Genomic DNA, 23,310 nt, shown 5'->3' on the forward strand with positions numbered 1-23,310 from the left:
TACTCACCCCCTTCCTCACTCTCCTCCCTCACCCTCAGCCCTCTTCCTCAACCCCTCCTCCTTATTCCCTCCACATTTGTTCCTCTTCCCCTCTTCCCTCACTCCCTTCCTACTCAACCCATCATCACCTTTCACCCTCTCCTCCCTCCTCCTAATTTACACTCCTTCACTTCCTCCACTCTTTCCTGTTCCCTCCTCCCCCTCATTTCATTCTTGAACTCTTTTAAGTTAATTATTATTAAAGATCAACAAAAATACATTAAAGCAATCAAATCAATATGTACAGTGAAGAACTAAATTAGCAAATAACTGATTAACAAAGCTGAGCAATATATCAATAATAAGAAGAAAAAATAGCATTAAGATTATTTTTTGAAAGAAAAAAAAGAACCCCTACTATCTAAGAGGAAAAAACCCTACTAACTAAAAAAAAACAAAAACAAAACGCCATTGCGAGCAGAACCCCGGAGCTATACATCACACAGGCTTTCATAGAAGAAAAACATCAATCCGCCAACTCAAATCCATTTAAAGAAAAATCGGAAGGAAACCACATTAATTAACTCAAATCAGATGATAGTAGCAGGCGAATGAACCCCAGCTTTTCTCAAAATCAAATCGAGGATCAAAAGTTTGACTTCTGATCTTCTCCAAACTAAGACATAGCATCACCTGAGAGAACCATTGTATCAGAGTAGGAGCAGAAGCATCTTTCCATTTCAACAAAATAGCCCTTCTGGCCAATAATGTAACGAATGCAATTACATGTTGGTCTGATAGAGAAATACCATGAATATATTGAGGGGTTATACTAAACAAAACTGTCAATTTATTAGGTTGTAAATTAATCTTAAAACTTTAGAAATTGTAGAGAAAATAAATTTCCAAAAATGTTTCAATACAGAACACGACCAAAGCATATGTGTCAATAGACAATAGACAATAGACAATAGGTGCAGAAGTAGACCATTCGGCCCTTCGAGCCTGCACCGCCATTCTGAGATCATGGCTGATCAATTCCTATCAATACCTGGTTCCTGCCTTGTCCCCATATCCCTTGATTCCCCTATCCATAAGATACCTATCTCGCTCCATCTTGAAAGCAGCCAGAGAATTGGCCTCCACTACTTTCCGAGGCAGTGCATTCCAGACACCCACAACTCTCTGGGAGAAGAAGTTTTTCCTTAACTCTGTCCTAAATGACCAACCCCTTATTCTCAAACCATGCCCTCTGGTACTGGACTCTCTCAGCATCTGGAACATATTTCCTGCCTCTATCTTGTCCAATCCCTTAATAATCTTATATGTTTCAATCAGATCCCCTCTCAATCTCCTTAATTCCAGCATGTACAAGCCCAGTCTCTCTAACCTCTCCGCATAAGACAGTCCTGACATCCCAGGAATTAACCTCGTGAATCTACGCTGCACTTCTTCTACAGCCAGGATGTCCTTCCTTAACCCTGGAGACCAAAATTGTACACAATACTCCAGGTATGGTCTTACCAGGGCTCTTAACAAATGCAAGAGGATTTCCTTGCTCTTGTACTCAATTCCCTTTGTAATAAAGGCCAACATTCCATTAGCCTTCTTCACTGCCTGCTGCACTTGCTCATTCACCTTCTCCTAGATCTCTTTGTATTTCTCCCTTACCTAACTCTACACCATTCAGATAATAATCTGCCTTCCTGTTCTTACTCCCAAAGTGGATAACCTCACACTTATTCACATTAAACGCCATCTGCCAAGTATCTGCTCACTCACCCAGCCTATCCAAGTCACCCTGAATTCTCCTAACATCCTCATCACATGTCACACTGCCACCCAGCTTAGTATCATCAGCAAATTTGCTGATGTTATTTTCTATGCCTTCATCCAAATTGTTAACGTAAATGGTAAACAGCTGTGGTCCCAATACCGAGCCCTGTGGCACCCCACTAGTCACCACCTGCCATTCTGAGAAACACCCATTCACCGCTACCCTTTGCTTTCTATCTGCCAACCAGTTTTCTATCCATGTCAATGCCTTCCCCCCCGATGCCCTGAGCTTTAATTTTACCCACCAATCTTCTATGTGGGACCTTATCAAATGCCTTCTGAAAATCGAGGTACACTACATCCACTGGATCTCCCCCGTCTAACTTCCTGGTTACATCCTCGAAAAACTCCAACAGATTAGTCAAGCATGATTTACCCTTGGTAAATCCATGCTGGCTCGGCCCAATCCTATCACTGCTATCTAGATATGCCACTATTTCATCCTTAATAATGGACTCTAGCATCTTTCCCACCACCGATGTCAGGCTGACAGGTCGATAGTTCTCTGTTTTCTCCCTCCCTACTTTCTTTAAAAGTGGGATAACATTAGCCATTCTCCAATCCTCAGGAACTGATCCTGGATCTAAGGAACATTGGAAAATGATTACCAATGCATCCGCAATTTCCAGGGCCACCTCCTTTTGTACCCTAGAGTGCAGACCATCTGGACCTGGGGATTTGTCAGCCTTCAGTCCCATCAGTCTTCGCATCACCGTTTCCTTCTGAATGTCAATCTGTTTCATTTCCTCTGTTACCCTATGTCCTTGGCCCATCCATGCATCTGGGAGATTGCTTGTGTCTTCCTTAGTGAAGACAGATCTAAAGTACTCATTAAATTCTTCTGCCATTTCTCTGTTTTCCATAACAATTTCACCCAATTCATTCTTCAAGGGCCCAACATTGTTCTTAACTATCTTCTTTCTCTTCACATACCTAAAAAAGCTTTTGCTATCTTCCTTTATATTCCTGGCTAGCTTGCGTTCGTACCTCATTTTTCTCCCCCGTATTGTCTGTTTAGTTAAGTTCTGTTGTTCCTTAAAAACTTCCCAATCGTCTGTCTTCCCACTCACCTTAGCTCTGTCATATTTCCATATTTCCTTTGTCAACCACTGAGGCCCCTTTCCCCCCTTTGAATCCTTCCTTCTCTGGGGGATGAACTGATTTTGCACTTTGTGCATTATTCCCAAGAACACCTGCCATTGCTGTCTCACTGTCTTTTCTGCTAGGCTATCCGTCCAGTCAACTTTGGCCAGCTCCTCCCTCATGGCGCCATAGTTTCCCCTGTTCATCTGCAACACTGACAACTCCGAGCTGCCCTTATCCTTCTCAAATTGCAGGTAAAAGCTTATCGTATTGTGATCACTACCTCCTAATGGCTCCTTTACTGCGAGATCGCTTATCAAATCCTGTTCATTACAGAATACTAAATCCAGAATAGTCTTGTCCCTGGTCGGCTCTCGTACAAGCTGTTCCAAGAATGCATCCCATAGGCACTCTACAAACTCCCTATCCTGGGGTCCAGCACCAACCTGATTCTCCCAGTTCACCTGCAAGTTGAAATCCCCCATAACTACTGCGACATTACCTTTGCCACATGCCAATGTTAACTCCCTATTCAACTTGCACCCAATATCCATGCTACTGTTTGGTGGCCTGTAGACAACACCCATTTGGGTCCTTTTGCCCTTACTGTTCCTCAGTTCTATCCACACAGACTCTACTTCTCCTGACCCTGTGTCCCCCCTTGCAAAGGACTGAATCTCATTCCTCACCAACAGGGCCACCCCACCCCCTCTGCCCACATTTCTGTCCCTACGATAGCACGTATACCCTTGTACATTCATTTCCCAGGTCTGATCTCCCTGCAGCCATGTCTCTGTCATCCCCACCAACTGTATCCAAAACGTTATACTTATTGTTGATGGGAACGGCCACAGGGGTGCTCTGCTCTCTCTGTCAGCTCCCCCTGCCTCTCTTGACTGTAACCCATTTGCCTACCTCCTGTCTTTTCGGTGTGACTACCTCCTGATAACTCTTATCTATCTCTGCCTCTGCCTCCCGAATGATCCGTAGTTCATCCAGCTCCTGCTCCAATTCCCTAACTCAGTCTGATAGGAGCTGCAGCTGGATGCACCTTTTGCAGGTGTGGTCATCAGGGACAACTGAGTTGACCCTGACCTCCCAAATACCGCATACGGAGCACACCACTGCTCTAACCGTCTCCCCCATTACCTGATCCCAGATTAGTCAGAATAAATGAAAAGCAGGCTTCTTGTCGAAGTCCTCTTGCGCCGAAGCCCACTGAGCCAAAGGCCAGCACTCTGCTCCTGCCCACTCCGCTTCCCGCACCGATGCTGCCCGCTCCTGAAAGTGGGTCGCTTTTTAATGCCCACGCTCGCCGCTGATGTCACCCGCGCTCGCGCAGCTTTACCTTCCTCCTCAGGTATTCTCCAGGTAGGTCCGAGGGTCTCGGCCTCCCTACAACGGCTGATCCTCCGATCTCCGGTCGTCTGTCGATCACGAGCACTCCTTATTCCCGCTCCGCCGCCCGCACCGACATCGATGTGGCTGTCTCAGTTTTACATCTGTCACACTGACTATCAACATTAGGAAACATTTTAGACAGTCTCTCCTTTCTCAAATAGTAACTGTAGTGTTCTCGCTCAGGTGTAAGAGAACTCTGAACTAAACACCGAGGTAAACCGTAGTCAATGAAGACAGGATCACAGTAAGATTAACCTTTTACTGTTCACTCTTCCACATTAACGTATGGTGAAAACTGTTGATAAAACAATACAAGATTTGTACAGCGTTTGTTTCCTTCTTGATATCACATTTACATCATAAATACTTGCAAAGGTAAAACTACAACTACATTACATTAAAATGCAGCATACAGTCAGAATCTACCTATGCCATTGACTGCTTTAAATACACTTCAACACAAACTATCCATAACTCTTTAACTAACAAAAACATAAACCTTATCAACTGTCCTTACTTTTAACAGAATCAGCATTAACATTTTAATTCAACATATTGATTATCTCATGAACTTACGGCGTTGCTTCACTGATGTTTCTAGTACGTACAAAGAAAACTTTTCTTGTGCTGATCCTGCACATGTGAGCTGCCTCCTTCCCCTTTCTCCAAACCGGTATTTTCCCACAAGACGCGGCGAAACCGGGTGTGACGTCATCGCATGCTGCAATATATCACAGACAACAAATTTACTTTAAACAATGCTAACTTTAACTAGAAAATGCTAACAAACGAATTACTAAAGTGAAAATATTATAAACTAAACAAATGCCATAAAGGCAACACACTCCCCGCTTGACCTTCGTAAGGTCACAATGAACATAATACAAACTTCAGTCTCTAAATCAGTCCCTAGGTAGAAGTAGAATGACTTCTGTAACTGGCCTTTGGTAAATTTTCACATTACCTTGGTCGGTAGTCTTCAACTCGACCTTCCTGACATGTCCATCCCTGCTAGGGAATGTGGTAGTGATTCTGGCCATTGGCCAGCTGTTGCGGGCGATTTGCTTGTCCCTGAGCAGGACTAAGTCTCCAACTTGAAGATTCCTGCAGGGTTCTGTCCACTTTTGTCTGTGTTGCAACAAAGGTAGATATTCCTGTCTCCAACAAGACCAGAACCAATTTGCCAGAGTCTGGACCTGTCTCCATTGCTTTGTGTACAAATCCTTATCTGAGAAGTCCCCTGGTGGAGGGGGAGCTCCTGCCTTCTGAATAAGGAGCATTGATGGCGAGAGTATGAAGGGGTTTCCAGGTCAGAAGACACAGGTAGGAGTGGTCGTGCATTTAGAATGGCTGTGACCTCTGACATTAGAGTGCACAGTACCTCGAGGGTCAATCGGGTGCGTTGCTGCATCTCAGGTTTCCTTTTCAGGGTTTTTGTTCCTCTTCCACAGTCTGGCAGACAGGGCATTGGAATTTGTGAAGACTGTGAAAAATGATTTTCTGACAGAATTTGTGTTTCCCCTACTGGCTGTTGACCACCTTTCTCTAATGAGTTGCAATTCTCTTTGGTTTTCTCATGATGGAACTTATTATGAAAAGCATTACCCAAGTTCTCTTGTGTGCTTAGATCTATGGTACACTCACCAGAAATTTCACTATCACATTTTGCACTTTTGCCTTTCTTCTTCTTTTTCTTGTTTTTGTCCTTTGTGTTCTCCTTGATACACATGAAACTTGTGCGGGGTTGAAAAATTGAATGGCGGCCACTCTCTAGCACATTGGTCTTGAGTGTGCTAACCGTCGGTTTGTGTACATTGCCAGGGCACACCTCTCCTATCACCACCCAGCCCAGATCCAGGCGCTGCGCAAAGGGGGCGTTGTGTGGTCCATTGACCTGCTGCCTAACCTTGTGCACCCGGAGAACATCTCTTCCTAATAGCAGGAGTATTTCTGCTTTTGGATCCAGTTCTGGGATGTGCTTGGCGATGTGGTGGAGATGTGGCTGGTGTAGCACCGCACTTGGCATCCGGATGTCAGTGCAGTTCTTCAAAATTTCATTGCACTCTAAGAGTGGAGGGAGACAGATGATCACTTTACCATCCAGGGACTCGAGCTGGAAGCCTTTGGCCTTCCTTCCATAAGTTTCCACGCTGCCTGAGCAAGTTCTAAGGTAGTATGGGAACTGCTCACTCTCAATGTTGAACAAGTCAAAGAACTCTGGACTGACTAGTGAGCGATTGCTCTGATCGTCCAGAATCACATAGGCTTTGATGGCCTTATCTTTGGCTCCTTTAGGGTACACCTTAGTGAGGCAGATATTTGAACAAGAATGGCTTGACTGAACTTGACCGCAAACTTCTGTGCAGCTCGAGGTGACAACAGTCATCCCGGAGTGAGCCTCTTCCTCCCCACCGTCCTGTTGTGGGGGTGAAGGAGCTTTGTCGGTTTGCGGTAACGGGCCAGGATGCATGGCCCCATCGTGATTAGTGCTATTACATTCCGGACACTTCACGGCAATCGTACACTCTCTAGCAAGGTGAGAGGTAGAGGAACAGCATTTAAAACATATTTTTTTCTCCTTGAGAAGGGCCATCCTCTCTTCAAGGGGTTTTTCCCTAAACGTTCTGCATTTTTTGAGGGGGTGGGGTTTATTATGCAATGGACAATTCTTGCTAGGGTCGTTGTTAGTTGTAAAGGCTTCAGTCTTAAGCACTGAGACAGGTTTATTACTGTTGAAATTATTCGAAGTGGATTTATCTGGCTTGGTGTAAATTGTACTGCTTCCTGGACCCATGAGGCTAGGGTCGTTTCGCTTCTTCGCCTCCTTGCACACAAACCTAGTGAAATACTGGAAGGGAGGAAATCGACCATTGTTCTCTTCCTTGTACTCTGCGCCAATGGACACCCATCTTTCCTGCAGCCCAAATGGAAGTTTGTCAACGATTTGTCTAATCCCGTATGGAGTATCTAGGTATAATAGACCAGTTGAGTAGCCATCTTCTTTGGCACCTTGAATCTCCATGAATAAATCTCCGAGCTCTCTTAATTTCGTGTGTTCCTTGGCTGACACCTTAGGAAAATTTTCCAAATGTCGGTATAGTGCCACTTCAATAATTTCGGGGGCCCCATAGCCCTCCCGAAGTCTCTCCCATGCTTTGCTTAAGGCTGCCTCGGGTTTGTTGATGTACACTGAATGTATGCGTCTCACCTGTTCGAATGATTCTTTTCCCAGCCATTTCATCATAAGATCCAACTCTTGGGTTGCTCCAAGCTGGACTCCGTGGATAGCGTTGGTGAATGTGGAGTACCATGCACGGTAATTTTCAGGTTTATCGTCAAACTGGTATAGTCCTGAAGTGACGAGATCTCATCGTGCTAAATACTGTGCCATGGGTTCAACTGCAAGTGGCATGCTGGCTGGGGGAATATGTCGGCGGGTATATGACTGAGGGGGTACCTCTGTTATGGAATTTGCTGTTCTGAATTCAGCCTTTGCCTCTCTTCTCGCCAAACCTGGTAAGTTTGGTGTCGAGAAGTATTTGGCATCAGCCCTTTCATTCTTGAATTCATCGCGGAGTTGCAAGGGTAAATTGTCTTCCTCGGATGGATGTGATGCAATTGGGCCTCTCTGAGGCTCCTCATGAAATGGGGCATTAGCGTATAAGTATGGAGAGGAAGAACGAATCTTCCAGTCTATTTGAGATCGGACATAGTCGCTTGTGCGTTCCAATCTGATCTTTTCTGAAGAAGATTTTACGTCAACCAGATCATGCATTTCTTCAGCATTTTCTATTAACTGTGCTTCCACCCTGGCAGCTTCTGCTTCTCGGTGTAGCATCAGCACTTCTAACTCTGATGCTACCCTTACCCTTTCCAACTGGTTTTCGGCTTCTCTGGCAGCCTTTTCCATTTTCAATTTTGCTTCTTGTTCGGCGTAGAATGCTCGCACCTTGGCGGCTTCTGCCTTAGCTCTTGCATGGGCAGCCTTACTTGAGGATGCCCTACTGCCCCTGTCGCTGGATGGCAACGACTTGATGCTGGATTGAGTTGTCATTGCAGCACTTGAAACACCTGATAACCATGCCTTTTCACTGTAGTGTTCTTGCTCAGGTGAAAGAGAACTCTGAACTAAACACCGAGGTAAACCGTAGTCAATGAAAACAGGATCGCAGTAAGATTAACCGTTTACTGTTCACTCTTCCACATTAACGTATGGTGAAAACTGTTGATAAAACAATACAAAATTTGTACAGTATTTGTTTCCTTCTTGATATCACATTTACATCGTAAATACTTGCAAAGGTAAAACTACAACAACTACATTACATTAAAATGCAGCATACAGTCAGAATCTACCTACGCCATTGACTGCTTTAAATACACTTCAACACAAACTATCCGCAACTCTTTAACTAATGAAAACATAAACCTTATCAACCGTCATTATTTTTAACAGAACCAGCGTTAACATTTTAATCTAACATATCGTTTATCTCATGAACTTACGGCGTTGCTTCACTGATGTTTCTAGTACGTACAAAGAAAACTTTTCTTGTGCTGATCCTGCACATGTGAGCCCCCTCCTTCCCGTTTCTCCAAACCGGTATTTTCCCACAAGACGTGGCGAAACCGGGTGTGACATCATCGCATGCCGCGATATATCACAGACAACGAATTTACTTTAAACAATCCTAACTTTAACTAGAAAATGCTAACAAACGAATTACTGAAGCGAAAATATTATAAACAAATGCCATAAAGGCAACAATGTATAATTTTTAATTGAATTAAAGAGTGACTGGCACAGATCGAAGAAGAGTTAACTAATTTCAAAATCCACAACCAATCCTCTGTTATCAAGGTCATTTTATGCTCTCTCTCCCAATCTTGCTTAATCTTAAGTGAAGGGTAATTGTGCTGTTGTAACAATAAATTAAAAATTTTCCCAATAAAACCTTTCACTAAAGGCTTCATTTTTAAAATAATATCTAACAGGTCAGAATCCTGTATATGTGGAAAATTACTTAAATATTCTTGTAAGAAGTATCTGACCTGAAGATATTGCAGGAAATGTGAATACATGAGAAAATACTTAGTCACCAATTTCACAGAAGCCATCAATCGGCCATCTTGGAACAGATCCATGAAAGAATAAATTCCTTTATTTCTCCAAAGAAGGAAGTTAGGATCACTTAATGAAGGTTTAAATAAATAATTTCGATAAATTAAACTAAAAAGTCTAAATTTTTTGAGATTAATAAAGTTACAAAACTCAAACCAAGTTCATAGTGACTGGGTATAAATTTAAATTAGTAATTTTGGCTAATTGTACAGGTAGAGAAGCTCCTAATAATGAGGCTAAGTGAAACTTTTTCACAGCCTTCAATTACAAATCAGCCCAAAGTGGTTGTTCATTTTTATCAGCCCAATATAACCAAAACCACATATAATATATATTAACAGCCCAATAATATATTCTTAAATTAGGCAGAGCAAGACCTCCACCTTTTTTTAAAATTTTTGTAGATGATATTTACCAATTCTTGGTCTTTTAATATTCCAAACTAAAGATGAAATAATAGAGTCAACCTGATTGAAAAATTTCTAGGTTTAAAAAAGGGATATTTTGAAATACATATATAAATTTTGGTAAAATCATCATTTTAACTGCATGAATTTGGCCAGCTAATGAAAGTATGTGGATTCCGTCTACAAAATAATTGATTCATAAAATCTACTAAAGGAGACAAATTAGCTTTATAAAGGTCTTTATGATTTTTAGTGATAATAATAGCTAAATATTTAAAAGAGTCCGTAATTCTAAAAGGAATGTCATCATATATAGAAGCAGAATCATTTAGGGGAAATAATTCATTTTTATGAAGGTTTATATATCCCAAAAACTTTCCATATTAAACTATTTCGTTTAATAGTTTCAATAAACTAGGAATAGATTCTTCAGAATTCGAAATATAAACTAAGAGATCGTCAGCATAAAGGGAGCTCTTATGAATAGTCCCATTTATGAAAGTTCCATGGATATCTTTAGTTTCAGGAAGTGCAATAACCAAGGGTTCCAGCACCAAATTAAATAACAAGGGACTTAACGGACATCCTTGTCTTGTACCCCGCAAAAGCCGATAAAAGGAGATCTGCAATTATTAGTAATAAAGGTTGCAATAGGCTTTTATATATTATTCTGATCCACTTATTAAAATTAATACCAAAGCTGAATTTCTCTAAAACATTAAATATTTCCATTCAACTCTATCAAATGCCTTTTCAGCATCAAGAGAGACAACACATTGGCGAGTCTTAGAAAAGGATGAATATATAACATTTAACAGTCTACAAACATTAGAGAAGGAATAATGGCCCTTTACAAAACCTGTTTGGTCTTGAGAGATAATTTTAGCTATAGAATATTCCAGCCGATTAGCCATGCATTTTGAAAGAATTTTAGTATCCACATTTAATAATGAAATAGGTCTATATGAAGCACAGTCTTCATATATAGATTTAGGGTCTTTATATTTCTTAAGAATGAGAGAAATAGAAGCTTTATAAAATGTGGGAGGTAACTCTCCTATCAAAAATGAACCATTAAACATTTTCAACATATATAGAGAAAGCAATTTTTCAAATTATTTAAATAAAATCCTATAGAATAATCATCCAGTCCAGGAGCTTTGCCAGATTGCATTGAAAAAATAGCTTTCTGAATTTCTCTGTCAGTAATAGGAGCATGAAGAGTTTGTTGATCTTCAACAGAAATTTGAGGAAAATCAATCTTTTGTAAACAGGCAATCATTTTAGAAGAATCAACTGGAAACTGAGATTTATAATGTTCAATGTAAAAGTCTTGAAAATTTTATTAATATCTTCATAATTACATGCTAAACAACCAACTCCCTTATGAATTTTGAAAGTTTGTCTTTTAACTCTAGCTGCTTTTAATTGAGATACTAATAGCTTATTATTTTTATCTCCAAACACATAAAATTGACTTTTCAATTTAAGCAAATTTCTTTCAATAGGATAAGTTAATAATAATATTGTGATTGGAGTTCAACTCTTTGTTTGAATAAATCAATGTTAGGAGAGATTGCAAAAATACTATCCAAGTCTTTAATTTGTTTTGAAATCTTACCTAACTCTGTTTTTGTTTGTTTCTTAAGCTTAGCTGAATAGGAGATTATCTGATCACACAATTATGCTTTAAATGTATCCCATATAATAAATTTCAACACATCTCCTGTATTATTAAAAAGAAAAGAATTCTTTTATCTGAGTCTCAATAAATTTGACAAAGTTCAAACTTTGTAATAAATTTTCTGGAAAACGCCAGGGCAAATTTGCAATAACAACATCATTCGATTCAAAAATTAAGCTTAAAGGTGCGTGATCAGAGGAAATGATAGCATCATATTCACATTTCTGGACTTTGGACAGAAATTGAGGATCAGCTATAAAATAATCAATTCCCGAACATTTTTTGTGAACATGTCAAAAAAAAGATTTCAACCAGGCCAAAATCCCCCTCATCCAATCTTAATAAATCCTCCCAGTCTCTTCATTCACTAACCCTCAAATCTGTCCTCCTCACCCTCACCACCAACCTTACCTCTTTCTCCCTCTTCCTCACCTCATCGTTGCCCTCTTCCCTCCTTTAATCACAACCCCCTCCTATGTCTCTCAGCCTACCACCAGCTCCGAAACACTTCAGCCCCATTCTTCCCTTCCCTCTCCTCCCACTCTCTTTCCCTCCCTGTCCCATTCCCCCTCACCATCCTCTCTATCCTCTCCCTATACCACTCTGCCCCCTTCACAGAGTGGAGGAGAGTGAAGCTGTTGCTGAGAATCACAGGACAACAGGGAGAGATTGTCCCAGGGCACAGAGCAGCCCTGGAGATGAGACACAGCTGTCCCATCGAGATTCTCGGGATCAGGGTCTGACACTGATCGACACTGATCTCCCAAGAATTGGGTAAACGGGAAATGCCCCCATCAGGAAATCGAGCGGAATTGGCAGGTGTCTGGGAATATGTGGCTGGAGGACACAGAGAGGCCAGAACCAAAATTGGCAAAGTCCTGGTATAAGGAGTTGGAAATCCCAGATTGGAATTTTGTTATTTAGCTGTGAGATTGGGAAAGGAGGCAGGGTAGCTTTGGGATTCCCTCTTGGGACACTCATTCCAGGGTGAATGGGTGGCAGTGTTGGTAATTAATGGGTATAGTGACTTGAGGGATTTCAAGCATCAACTGAAGGGCAGAGTGGCCTGGTCCTGATGGGATTGTTTCCCAGAAATGGAGTCACAGCAAAACTCTTCTTTGCATTGCTCCCTACATGAATAGATTGGATTGGTCAGTTTGAGGTGAAGTGGAGGAGAGAGGGGTGGTTGAGAGGGACTGGGTCAGAGGGCAAAGGTCGGGGGATCATGGTATCCTGTTTCAGGTCACCATCCTTCAGCGAGACGGAAACACGGATCACCTCACAAATGTCTTCCCCTTCCGTGTGGATGGAGCACTGAGGAACGTCACCATCTTCCTGTCTGGCAGTCCAGCCAACTTCCACATCTCCAGTCCAAGAGGTGAGGAGAGACTCCGGTCCCTACACCCCTCCAATCTCCATCTCTGTGTCCACCTTTTGGCACCGAAACCCCTCCCCATCTCTGTGTCCACCTTTTGCCTCTACACCTCCATCTCTCTCTGGGTCTCACTTCTTCAGCTCCTACACCTTCCCATCTCTATGACCCCCTCCAGCCCCTACACCCCTTCCATTCACGATGAACCCCCCACCGGCCTCCATATCCCCCTACATCCCTCGACATCTCTATGACTCCTTCTGGCCCTTAAACCCTCTCCATCTCTGACCCCACCCAGGAATCATCCTGTTCCAGTTATGAGTGACCTGTCATGCGATGACTGACCGGCCTCTCCCTCCCTCCCTCTCTCTCTGCAGGTGTCCAGCAGCCTCACTCTAACTCCTCAGGGACATTGGCAACTATTGAGCAGCTGGGAGACCTCTTCATCATAACGCTGAACGTAGCGCCTGAGCTCGGCGAATGGAGCCTCACTGTACAGTCGGGGACCCCGTACATGGTGAAAGTGACAGGTGTCTGCACTCCACCCTGTCCAATCCAGTCTGTCTCTCATCTGAACCACTGTCCTGAATTCTGGCCTCTCTCTCTCCTTCCTCTCACTCTCTCTGACCCTCTCTCCACCCCTTTCATGTCCTCTCTCTTCCACCCCTTCTCTTTCCCATTCACTCTCACCCTCCCTCTTTCTCACTTTCACTTCTCTTTCTGTGCTCTGCTGCTCTTTATCCTGATCCTCTTTCTCCCCCTCCAGCAGGGAGTGTCGGAGGGACTCTAGTGTGCAAAGGAGACTGTAATGGGAGTGTAGTGAGGAATGTAATGTGGGTGTATAGAGGGACTCCAATGGGGAAATAACAGGTCCCATAACAGGGATATAATGGGGGCAGTATGGGAGTGTATAAAGGAGTTATAATGTATCTGTTTCAGGACCCATAATGGGTAGTCACTGGGACAATAATAAGAGTTTAATACGTCCTGTAATTGAGATGTAAATAGGACAGTAAGAGGAGTGAAACAGGGACTGTTATGAGATTACAATACCCGTTCTGACCGCCTGCTCTGAAAAAACAACAATATTTTAAATATTATGCTATATCATACCCCCAGGACAGAGTGTCGTGGATTTCCTGTACGAGTTTGTGGAGGCTTTCGAGGGTCCCCACCCCGGGTTGGTGTCTGTGACTGGTCGACCCTTGGCAGGTAACCAACAGCGCCATGCTGATCCCCCGCTCCTATTCCACCCCACCCACACACATCCTATCGCAACACACGTGTCTAAATTATTAGTATATATTGTAAACAAATGGGATCCCAGCACTGAGCCTTGCGGTACCCCACTAGTCACTGCCTGCCATTCTGAAAAGGTCCCGTTTACTCCCACTCTTTCCTTCCTGTCTGTCAACCAATTCTCTGTCCACATCAATACCATACCCTCAATACCGTGTGCTTTAAGTTTGCACACTAATCTCCTGTGTGGGACCTTGTCAAAAGCCTTTTGCAAATCTAAATATACCACATCCACTGGCTCTCCCCTATCCACTCTACTAGTTACATCTTCAAAAAATTCTATAAGATTCGTCAGACATGATTTTCCTTTCACAAATCAGTGCTGACTTTGTCCGTTGATTTCATCTCTTTCCAAATATGCTGTTATCACATCTTTGATAACCGACTCTAGCATTTTCCCCACCACCAATGTCAGACTCACCGGTCTATAATTCCCCGGTTTTTCTCTCCCTCCTTTTTTAAAAAGTGGGGTTACATTAGCCACCCTCCAATCCTCAGGAACTAATCCAGAATCTAAGGAGTTTTGAAAAATTATCACTAATGCATCCACTATTTCTTGGGCTACTTCCTTAAACACTCTGGGATGCAGACCATCTGGCCCTGGGGATTTACCTGCCTTTAATCCCTGCAATTTACCTAACACCATTTCCCTACTAACATGTATTTCCCTCAGTTCCTCCATCTCACTAGACCCTCGGTCCCTTATTATTTACGGAAGATTATTTATGTCCTTAGTGAAGACAGAACCAAAGTAGTTATTCAATTGGTCTGCCATATCTTTGTTCCCTATGATCAATTCACCTGTTTCTGACTGTAAAGGACCTACATTTGTCTTGACCAATCTTTTTCTTTTCACATATCTATAAAACCTTTTACAGTTAGTTTTTATGTTCCCTGTCAGCTTTCTCTCATAATCTTTTTTCCCTTTCCTAATTGAGCCCTTTGTCCTCCTCTGCTGGTCTCTGAATTTCTCCCAGTCCTCAGGTGTGTCACTTTTTTTTGCTAATTTATCCGTTTCTTCTTTGGACTTAATACTATCCCTAATTTCCCTTGTCAGCCATGGGTGCACTACCTTCCCTGGTTTATTCTTTTGCCAAACTGGGATGAACAATTGTTGTAGTTCATCCATACAATCCTTAAATACTTGCCATTGCATATTCACTGTCAACCCTTTAAGTACCATTTGCCAGTCTATCTTAACTAATTCACGTATCATACCTTCAAAGTTACCCATCTTTAAGTTCAGAACCTTTGTTTCTGAATTAACTATGTCATTCTCCATCTTAATGAAGAATTCCACCATGTTATGGTCACTCTTACCCAAGGGGCCTCGCACGACAAGATTGCTAACTAACCCTTCCTCATTGCTCAATACCCAATCTAGAATGGCCTGCTCTCTAGTTGGTTCCTCGACATGTTGGCTCAGAAAACCATCCTGCATACATTCCAAGAAGTCCTCTTCATCAGCACCCTTACCAATTTAGTTCACCTAATCTATATGTAGATTGAAGTCACCCATTATAACTACTGTTCCTTTATTGTACGCATTTCTAATTTCCTGTTTAATGCCATCCCCAACCTCATTACTACTGTTAGGTGGCCTGTACACAACTCCCACCAGCGTTTTCTGCCCCTTAGTGTTATGCAGCTCTACCCATATCGATTCCACATCCTCCAGGCTAGTGTCCTTCCTTTCTATTGTGTTAATCTCCTCTCTAACCAGCAACGCTACCCCACCTCCTTTTCTTTCCTGTCTATCCCTCCTGAATATTGAATATCCCTGGATGTTCAGCTCCCATCCTTGGTCACCCTGGAGCCATGTCTCTGTGATCCCAACTATATCATATTCATTAATAACTATCTGCACATTCAATTCATCCACCTTGTTACGAATGCTCCTCGCATTGACACACAAAGCCTTCAGGCTTGTTTTTACAACACTCTTAGCCCTTATACAATTATGTTGAAAAGTGTCTCTTTTTGCTTTTTGCCCTGGATTTGCCTGCCTGCCACTTTTACTTTTCACCTTACTACTTTTTGCATCTACCCTCATTTTACACCCCTCTGTCTCTCTGCACTTGTTCCCATCCCCCGCCACATTAGTTTAGATCCTCCTGAACCGCAGTAGCAAACGCTCCCCCTCGGACATTGGTTCCAGTCCAGCCCAGGTGCAGACCGTCCTGTTTATACCTGTCCCACCTTCCCCAGAACTGGTTCCAATCCCCAGAAATTTGAATCCCTCCCCCTTGCACCATTTTTCAAGCCACTTATTCATCTGAAATATCCTCCTATCTCTACTCTGACTAGCATGTGGCACTGGTAGTAATCCAGAGATTATTACCTTTGTGGTCCTACTTTTCATTTTATCTCCTAACTCACTAAATTCACCTTGTAGACTGTGTTGCCTTTATGGCAGTTATTTAGTTTATAATATTTTCGCTTAGTAATTTGTTCATTAGCATTATAGGTAAAGTTAGGATTGTTTAAAGTAAATTCATTGTCTGTGAGATATCGCGGCATGCGATGGCGTCACACCTGGTTTCGCCGCGTCCTGTGGGAAAATATCAGTTTGGAGAAACGGGGAGGTGGGGGTCGAGACATGTGCGAGCGCAAGTTTTCTCTCTACGCACTCGGAACATAGTGAAGGCAATGCTGTAAGTCATGAGATAATTGATATGTTGAAGTAAAATGTTAACGCCGATCCTGTTAAAAGTAACGACGGTCGATAAGGTTTATGTTTTCGTTAGTTAAAGAGTTGCGGATAGTTTGTGTTGAAGTGTATTTAAAGCAGTCAATGGCGTAGGTAGATTCTGACTGTATGCTGCACTTTAATGTAATGTAGTTGTTGTAGTTTTACCTTTGCAAGTATTTACGTTGTAAATGTAATATCAAGAAGGACACAAATGCTGTACAAATCTTGTATTGTTTTATCAACAGTTTTCACCATACGTCAATGTGGAAGAGTGAACAGTAAATGGTTAATCGTACTGTGATCCTGTCTTCATTGACTGCGGTTTATCTCGGTGTTTAGTTCAGCATTATCTAACATGCCGAGCGAGAACACTACAGGGACCTCATCCCATTTTTTACCTATATCGTTGGTACCTATGTGCACCACGACCACTGGCTGTTCACCCTCCCATTCCAGAATGTCCAGCAGCCGCTCAGAGACATCCTTGACCCTTGCACCAGGGAGGCAACATACCATCCTGGAGTCTCGTTTGCGGCCGCCTATCTATTCTCCTTACAGTCGAATCCCCTAGTACTATAGCTCTCCCACTCCTTTTCCTTCCCTCCTATTTTAAATATTTATGATTGACAGACAGGAAGACTATGATCACGTTAGATCTACCGTAATTTCAATGAGAAGTTAGTGAATATAATGACATAAATTTTTCCCATCCGAGTTCATGGGCCCCCTGGAATCTGTCCAGGAACCACTGAGGGTCCATGAACCCCACATTAAGAACCCCAGCTTTGAACTCACCAGGACTCCAAATGCCATTCCTGGGAAGGTTCCTGATTCCCATAACACTTCAACCAGGACGTGAACGAAAAGGAATTTGAGAAGTTCACCAGACATCCGATAAGCCAGGGTCTGTGTTGGTCCAGCATGAAACCCGGTCACCCCAGTCATGGAGATGAGGCTGGAACTCAGTGTCAGACACAGTTCCAGGGATCGAGCACAGGCTTGGACCGAGACAGAGTGTCACAGGCTCTCTGGTGCAGTGTGTGTGAGACCCATCCCCCGTGATGGTCTGTGTGTGTGTAGGGGGCAGGATGGGTGGTTAATCAGCAACTGTGTATTCCCCCCACCCCGGAGTGTGAGGGTGAGGGGTACAATCGAGGGGGGAGGAGTTGACAGGAAAGTGGGGGTTATGAAACACGATTAAGCATAAATGGGCAGTTAATGGTCAGCAGGAATCGGTTGTGCTCCAGTGTCTGTTGTCGTGCAGGGCGTCTAAGCTGAAGGGAATTGGTGTCAATGGGTGTTTAATTATCATTTCTGGCCCTTGGTCCAGGTGAACCAGCCACACTCAGGGTCACAATGATGGGGTTAGAGAACTACCCATCCCACCAGCCCAAGAACATCTCCCTGCTGGACTTCCAGGGGAGGACGCTCAGTAAAGAGGCCCTGACTCCGACCTCAGAGACCGGCACTTTCCTGGCAGAGTTCCTGAGTTTTCCATCGCAAGAGTACTTGGTGCTGCTCGCAGGGACAGAGGAGGGCGGGAGGATTTTCTGGAGGCAGAGTCCATCTGTCACCTCCATCAGCAGTACCAAACTCATGGTGAGATCAAACACAGGGTGAGGTTCCCTTCACACCGAGCCATCACACAATTCCAGGGTCAGGCACTGAGTGAACCTCCCATCACACGCTCCCAAGCTCAGACACAGACTGAAGCTCCCTCCACACTGTCCCATCACACACTCCTGGGGTCAGACACAGAGTGAAACTCCCTCCACACCATCCCATCACACACTCCCAGGGTCAGACACAGAGTGAATCTCCCTCCACACCGTCCCATCACACACTCCTGGGGTCAGACACAGAGTGAAGCTTCCTCCACACCGTCCCATCACACGCTCCCGGGGTCAGACACAGAGTGAAGCTCCCTCCACGCCGTCCCAACGCACACTCCTGGGGTCAGACACAGAGTGAATCTCCCTCCACACTGTCCCATCTCAGACTCCCATGGTCAGACACAGAGTGAATCTCCCGCCACACTCTCTCATCACACACTCCCCGGGTCAGACACAGAGTAAATCTCCCTCCACACTGTCCGATCACACACTCCTGGGGTCAGACGCAGAGTAAAACTTCCTCCACACAGTCCCATCACACAATCCCAGGGTCAGACATAGAGTGAATCTCCCTCCACACCGTCCCATCACACACTCCCGGGGTCAGATACAGAGTGAATCTCCCTCCACGCCGTCCCATCACACACTCTCGGGGTCAGACAGCATCTGCGGGCTGGAGGAGACCATGCACCACATGTACATGGAGTGTGTGAGGCTGCAGCCTCTTTGCATATTTGCGTGGGCTGCTTCTCGCCTTCTGGCTGCATTTTAGTCCCACCCTGTTTATATATGGTCATCCTGTAAGGAAGGGGGCATGGAGGGATGAGGATGTCCTAGTCAACTTGCTCCTGGGGCTGGCGAAATCCGCCATTCGTGGGTCTTGGAAACGGGTAGCGGGAGGATCTCCCCGGACAGACTGCCTGGCAATGTTTAGGGGGTATGTTCGTGCCCGGGTAACTATTGAAAAAGAACACGCGCAGTCCACAGCGGCCTTGGAGGAGTTTCGAGACCGTTGGGCTCCGCGGGGTGTAAATGCCATCGTGGATAGAGATGGCAACATTCTGGTGTAATGTCTATTGTCTATTTGTAGTGCAGTAATTGTGTTTGCCACTGTTTTGTATATATTGTATAGCACCGAAATTTGTAATAAAGGATTTTGTAATTAAATAAAAGGGGTCAGACAGAGAGTGAAACTCCCTCCACACCGTCCCATCACACACTCCCGGGGTCAGACACAGAGTGAAGCTCCCTCCACACCGTCCCATCACACACTCCCGGGGTCAGACACAGAGTGAATCTCCCCCCACACTGTCCCATCACACACTCCTGGGGTGAGAAAATGAGTGAAGTTCTCTCTGCACGTCCAATCACATACTCAGACACAAGGTGGATCCCTCTACAATGAGCTTGCTCTGATTGGTGATAGATTATTGATTTTCGATCAATGTTGGTGATTGGTTATTGATTTATGATGTTTCTTCCTCGGGTGTCTCAGGTCACGTTTGATCCCAGCTTTATCGCAGGTGAAAACATTACCATCCGCTTCAACATTACCAATGCTGGTCCGGGATCTGTGTACAATATCTCTCTGGCTGACGATCAAAATGTCACAAGTGGAAACCCTCTGAGGTGGGAAAACAAATCACCCCCATTATCCCCCCCCCTACTGTCGTGTCTGTGAGTGAGCGCCCCACTGCAGGAGGCTGGAAATCTGTGAGTGCCGTGATTGGGAGGGAGTACCGCACTGTTGGAGGGGCACTGAGACATGCACATGCTGCTGTGGGGGAGGGTGCGGCAAGGAGAGATCACGTTGGGTGGTGAGGACGGGTTGCTGAGTGAGTAACAGAGGAAAAGTTAGTGGGAAGGTAGAGGACTGGGAAGCATTTATATACCAAGAGAAGGCAATTTGGAAAAAAGATGGAACATGAAGGAAAGCTAGCCAATAATATAAAAGATGATGCCAAAAGTTTTTCCAGATATATAAAGAGTAAAGGAGACAAGGATGAGTATCAGGCCACTGGAGAATGACGCTGGAGAGGCAGTAAAGGGCGACAAAGAAATGGCAGATGAACTGATTAAGTATTTTGTGTCAGTCTTCACTCTGGAAGACACTAGCAGTATGCCGGAAGTTCCAGGGGTTCGGGGGGGGGGGAGAAGTGAACGTTGTTGTTATTATTGAGTAGAAGGTGCTTGGGAAACTGAAAGGTCTGAAGGTAGATAGGTCACCTGGACCAGATGATGTACACCCAATGATTTTGAAAGAGGTGTCTGAAGAGATTGTGGAGTCATTGTAGTGATCTTTTAAAAATCACTTGATTTTGGAATGGTTCCGGAGGTCTGGAAAAGTGAAAATGTCATTCCACTCTTTTAACAGTGAAGAGGGCAAAAGACAGGATACTATAGTCTGACCTCAGTTGTTGGGAAGATGTTGGAGTCAGTTGCTAAGAATGTGGTTTTGGGGTACTGAGAGTCAGGCCAAAGTCAGCATGGTTTCCTGAAGGGAAAATCTTACCTGTCAAATCTGTTGGAATTCTTTGCAGACGATATGAAAATAGGCGGAGGGTCAGGGAGCGTTGAGGAAGCTGGGACTCTGTAGAAGTCATTAGACAGATTAGGAGAATGGACAAAGAAGTGAGAAATGGAATAGATTGTTGGGAAGTGTGTGCTCATGCACTTTGGTGGAAGGAATAAAGGCGTAGACTATTTTCTAAACGGAGCAAATTCATGAATCAGAGTTGCAAAGGGACTTGGTAATCTCTGTGCAGGATTCCCTAAAGGTTAAGTCAGTGGTGAGAAAGGTGAATGCAATGTTGACATTCATTTTGAAGGTCCAACTATAAAAACAAGGATGTAATGCTGAGGCTTTATAAGGCATTTGTCAGACTACACGGGGTATTGTGAGCTGCTTTGAGCACTTTCTCTAAGGAAAGATGTGCTGGCATCGGAGAGTCCAGATGAAATTCACAGGATTGATCCAGGGACTGAAAGGGTTAATGTATGAAGAGTGTTTGATGAACCGACTAGAGTTTATAAGAATGAAGCGGGATCTCACTGAATCCTGTCAAATATTGAAAGTCCCAGATAGAGTGCATGTGGAGAGGATGTTTCCTATAGTGGGGCAGTTGGGATCTGAGGGCACAGTATCAGAATACAAGGTTGTCCCTTTGGAACGGAGATGAGGAGAAATTTCTTTAGCCAGAAGGTGGTGAATCTGTGGAATTCATTTCTACACGTGGCTGTGGAGGCAAAGTCTTTGAGTATGTTTAATATGCAGGTTGATAGGTTCTTGATTAGTAAGGGTATCAAAGGGTATGTGGAGAAGGCAGGAGAATGCAGTTGAGAAGGATAATAAATCAGCCAATTATTATCCAGGGATTAGCAGTGAGGAGTGAGAGGCTGTGGGATTAGCGGTGAGGAGGGAGACACTGTGGGATTAGCGGTGAGGAGGGAGCACTGTGGGATTAGCGGTGAGGAGGGAGCACTGTGCTGTGAGGGGGCAGTGAGGTGGGGCACCATGCTGTGTGTGGGGTGCACGTGACTGTCCCATGAAATCTCATCCCCATGGGTTTGGGAACTGTTCTGTCCGCGGTTACTTGGATCAGGAATTGTGGAGCACATTGAGGTGATGGAACTTCATTCCCCTGTAGACTGTACGTTGGAAAGAACCAGTCTGCGGAGGGTAACCTGACTACCCCCACCCCCACCGACGTGGAAGCAGGAACCCTGGTCACAGTGACGCTCGAGGCCAAGTCCGACATCGACTTCACCTACGCCGTCCTCCAGCTGACGGTCACAGAGCGGGTACGTCCCAGGGTGAAGGGATTTCCACAACATCAGCACCCTCGTCCCACCAGTGGGGGGATTGAGGGATGTAAATGAAGGTGCTGACACCAAACACACCGGGGGTCTGAGCACAGGAGGAATGTCCTCCTGACACGGAGCTTCCCTAGACATGGGGAGATCGCCGAGACACAGGGACATTCCCCAAACATGGGGACATCCTCCAGACGCAGGACATCCTCCAGACATGGGGACATCCTCCAGACGCAGGACATCCTCCAGACATGGGGAGGTCCTTCAGCTGGGGGCACGGTCCCGAGACAACACCCAAAGCATCTGGGGGTTTAGGAAAGATTTCAATCAATGAATTTTCCCTGACCCACTCCCCATCTCTGTCTCCCATTCATTCTCCCCCTCAAAGACACACTCTCCCAATATCCCTCTATTCTCCGTGACTCCTTCTCCCACTCTCTATCTCTCTCCCTCTCTCTCGTTTCTCTCCCAATCTTCGTACCCTTCTTCCTCTCACCCTCCCTCGTGTCTCACTCTTCATCTCTGCCTCCTCTCTCTCCCTCTCCCCATCCCTCTCTTTCTCTGTTGCTCTCCTGTGCACTTGGTACTCACTCTCCCTCATTCTCTCCCCGTCCCTCTCTCTCTCTCACCCACTCACTGTACCCCTCTTTATCATTCCCTCCCTCCCTCTGACACTCTCCCACTCTCCCGCTATTCTCCCTGTGACTCCTTCTCCCACTCTCTCTCTCTCTCACCCCTGTCCCACTCTCTTTGTACCCGTCTTCCTCACCAGCCTTCCTTTCTCACTGTCACTCTCCCACTTTCTATACCCCTCTTAATCACCTTCCCTCCCTCTGATCCTCTCCCACACGCTTTTTCACCACTCTCTCTAACTCCCCCTCTCTCTGTCCCTCACACTCTTTCTCCCTCTTCCTTTCATTGTCTCCGATTCTTGATACCTTCTTTTACCATTTTTACATTTCCTCTTTCCAATCATTCCCTCACTCTATATGTCCCTCTCCCCCTCTTT

At 44.5% G+C, this 23,310-nt stretch overlaps 1 protein-coding gene across 1 annotated transcript in view; it reads left to right on the top strand.

The window, feature by feature from the left end:
- vwa11 (von Willebrand factor A domain containing 11) overlaps positions 1-23,310 on the top strand; it is a 155,688-nt gene that overhangs the window by 12,632 nt on the left and 119,746 nt on the right. The window contains exons 10-15 of the mRNA XM_059957400.1: positions 12,755-12,890; positions 13,262-13,414; positions 14,004-14,096; positions 18,206-18,474; positions 19,984-20,117; positions 22,136-22,289. Coding sequence (XP_059813383.1) covers positions 12,755-12,890; positions 13,262-13,414; positions 14,004-14,096; positions 18,206-18,474; positions 19,984-20,117; positions 22,136-22,289 — 939 coding nt within the window. The remainder of the gene's footprint in view (positions 1-12,754; positions 12,891-13,261; positions 13,415-14,003; positions 14,097-18,205; positions 18,475-19,983; positions 20,118-22,135; positions 22,290-23,310) is intronic.

This window comes from Hypanus sabinus (assembly GCF_030144855.1).
Source record: "Hypanus sabinus isolate sHypSab1 chromosome 1 unlocalized genomic scaffold, sHypSab1.hap1 SUPER_1_unloc_1, whole genome shotgun sequence".
In the NCBI taxonomy this organism is placed as follows: Eukaryota; Metazoa; Chordata; class Chondrichthyes; order Myliobatiformes; family Dasyatidae; genus Hypanus; species Hypanus sabinus.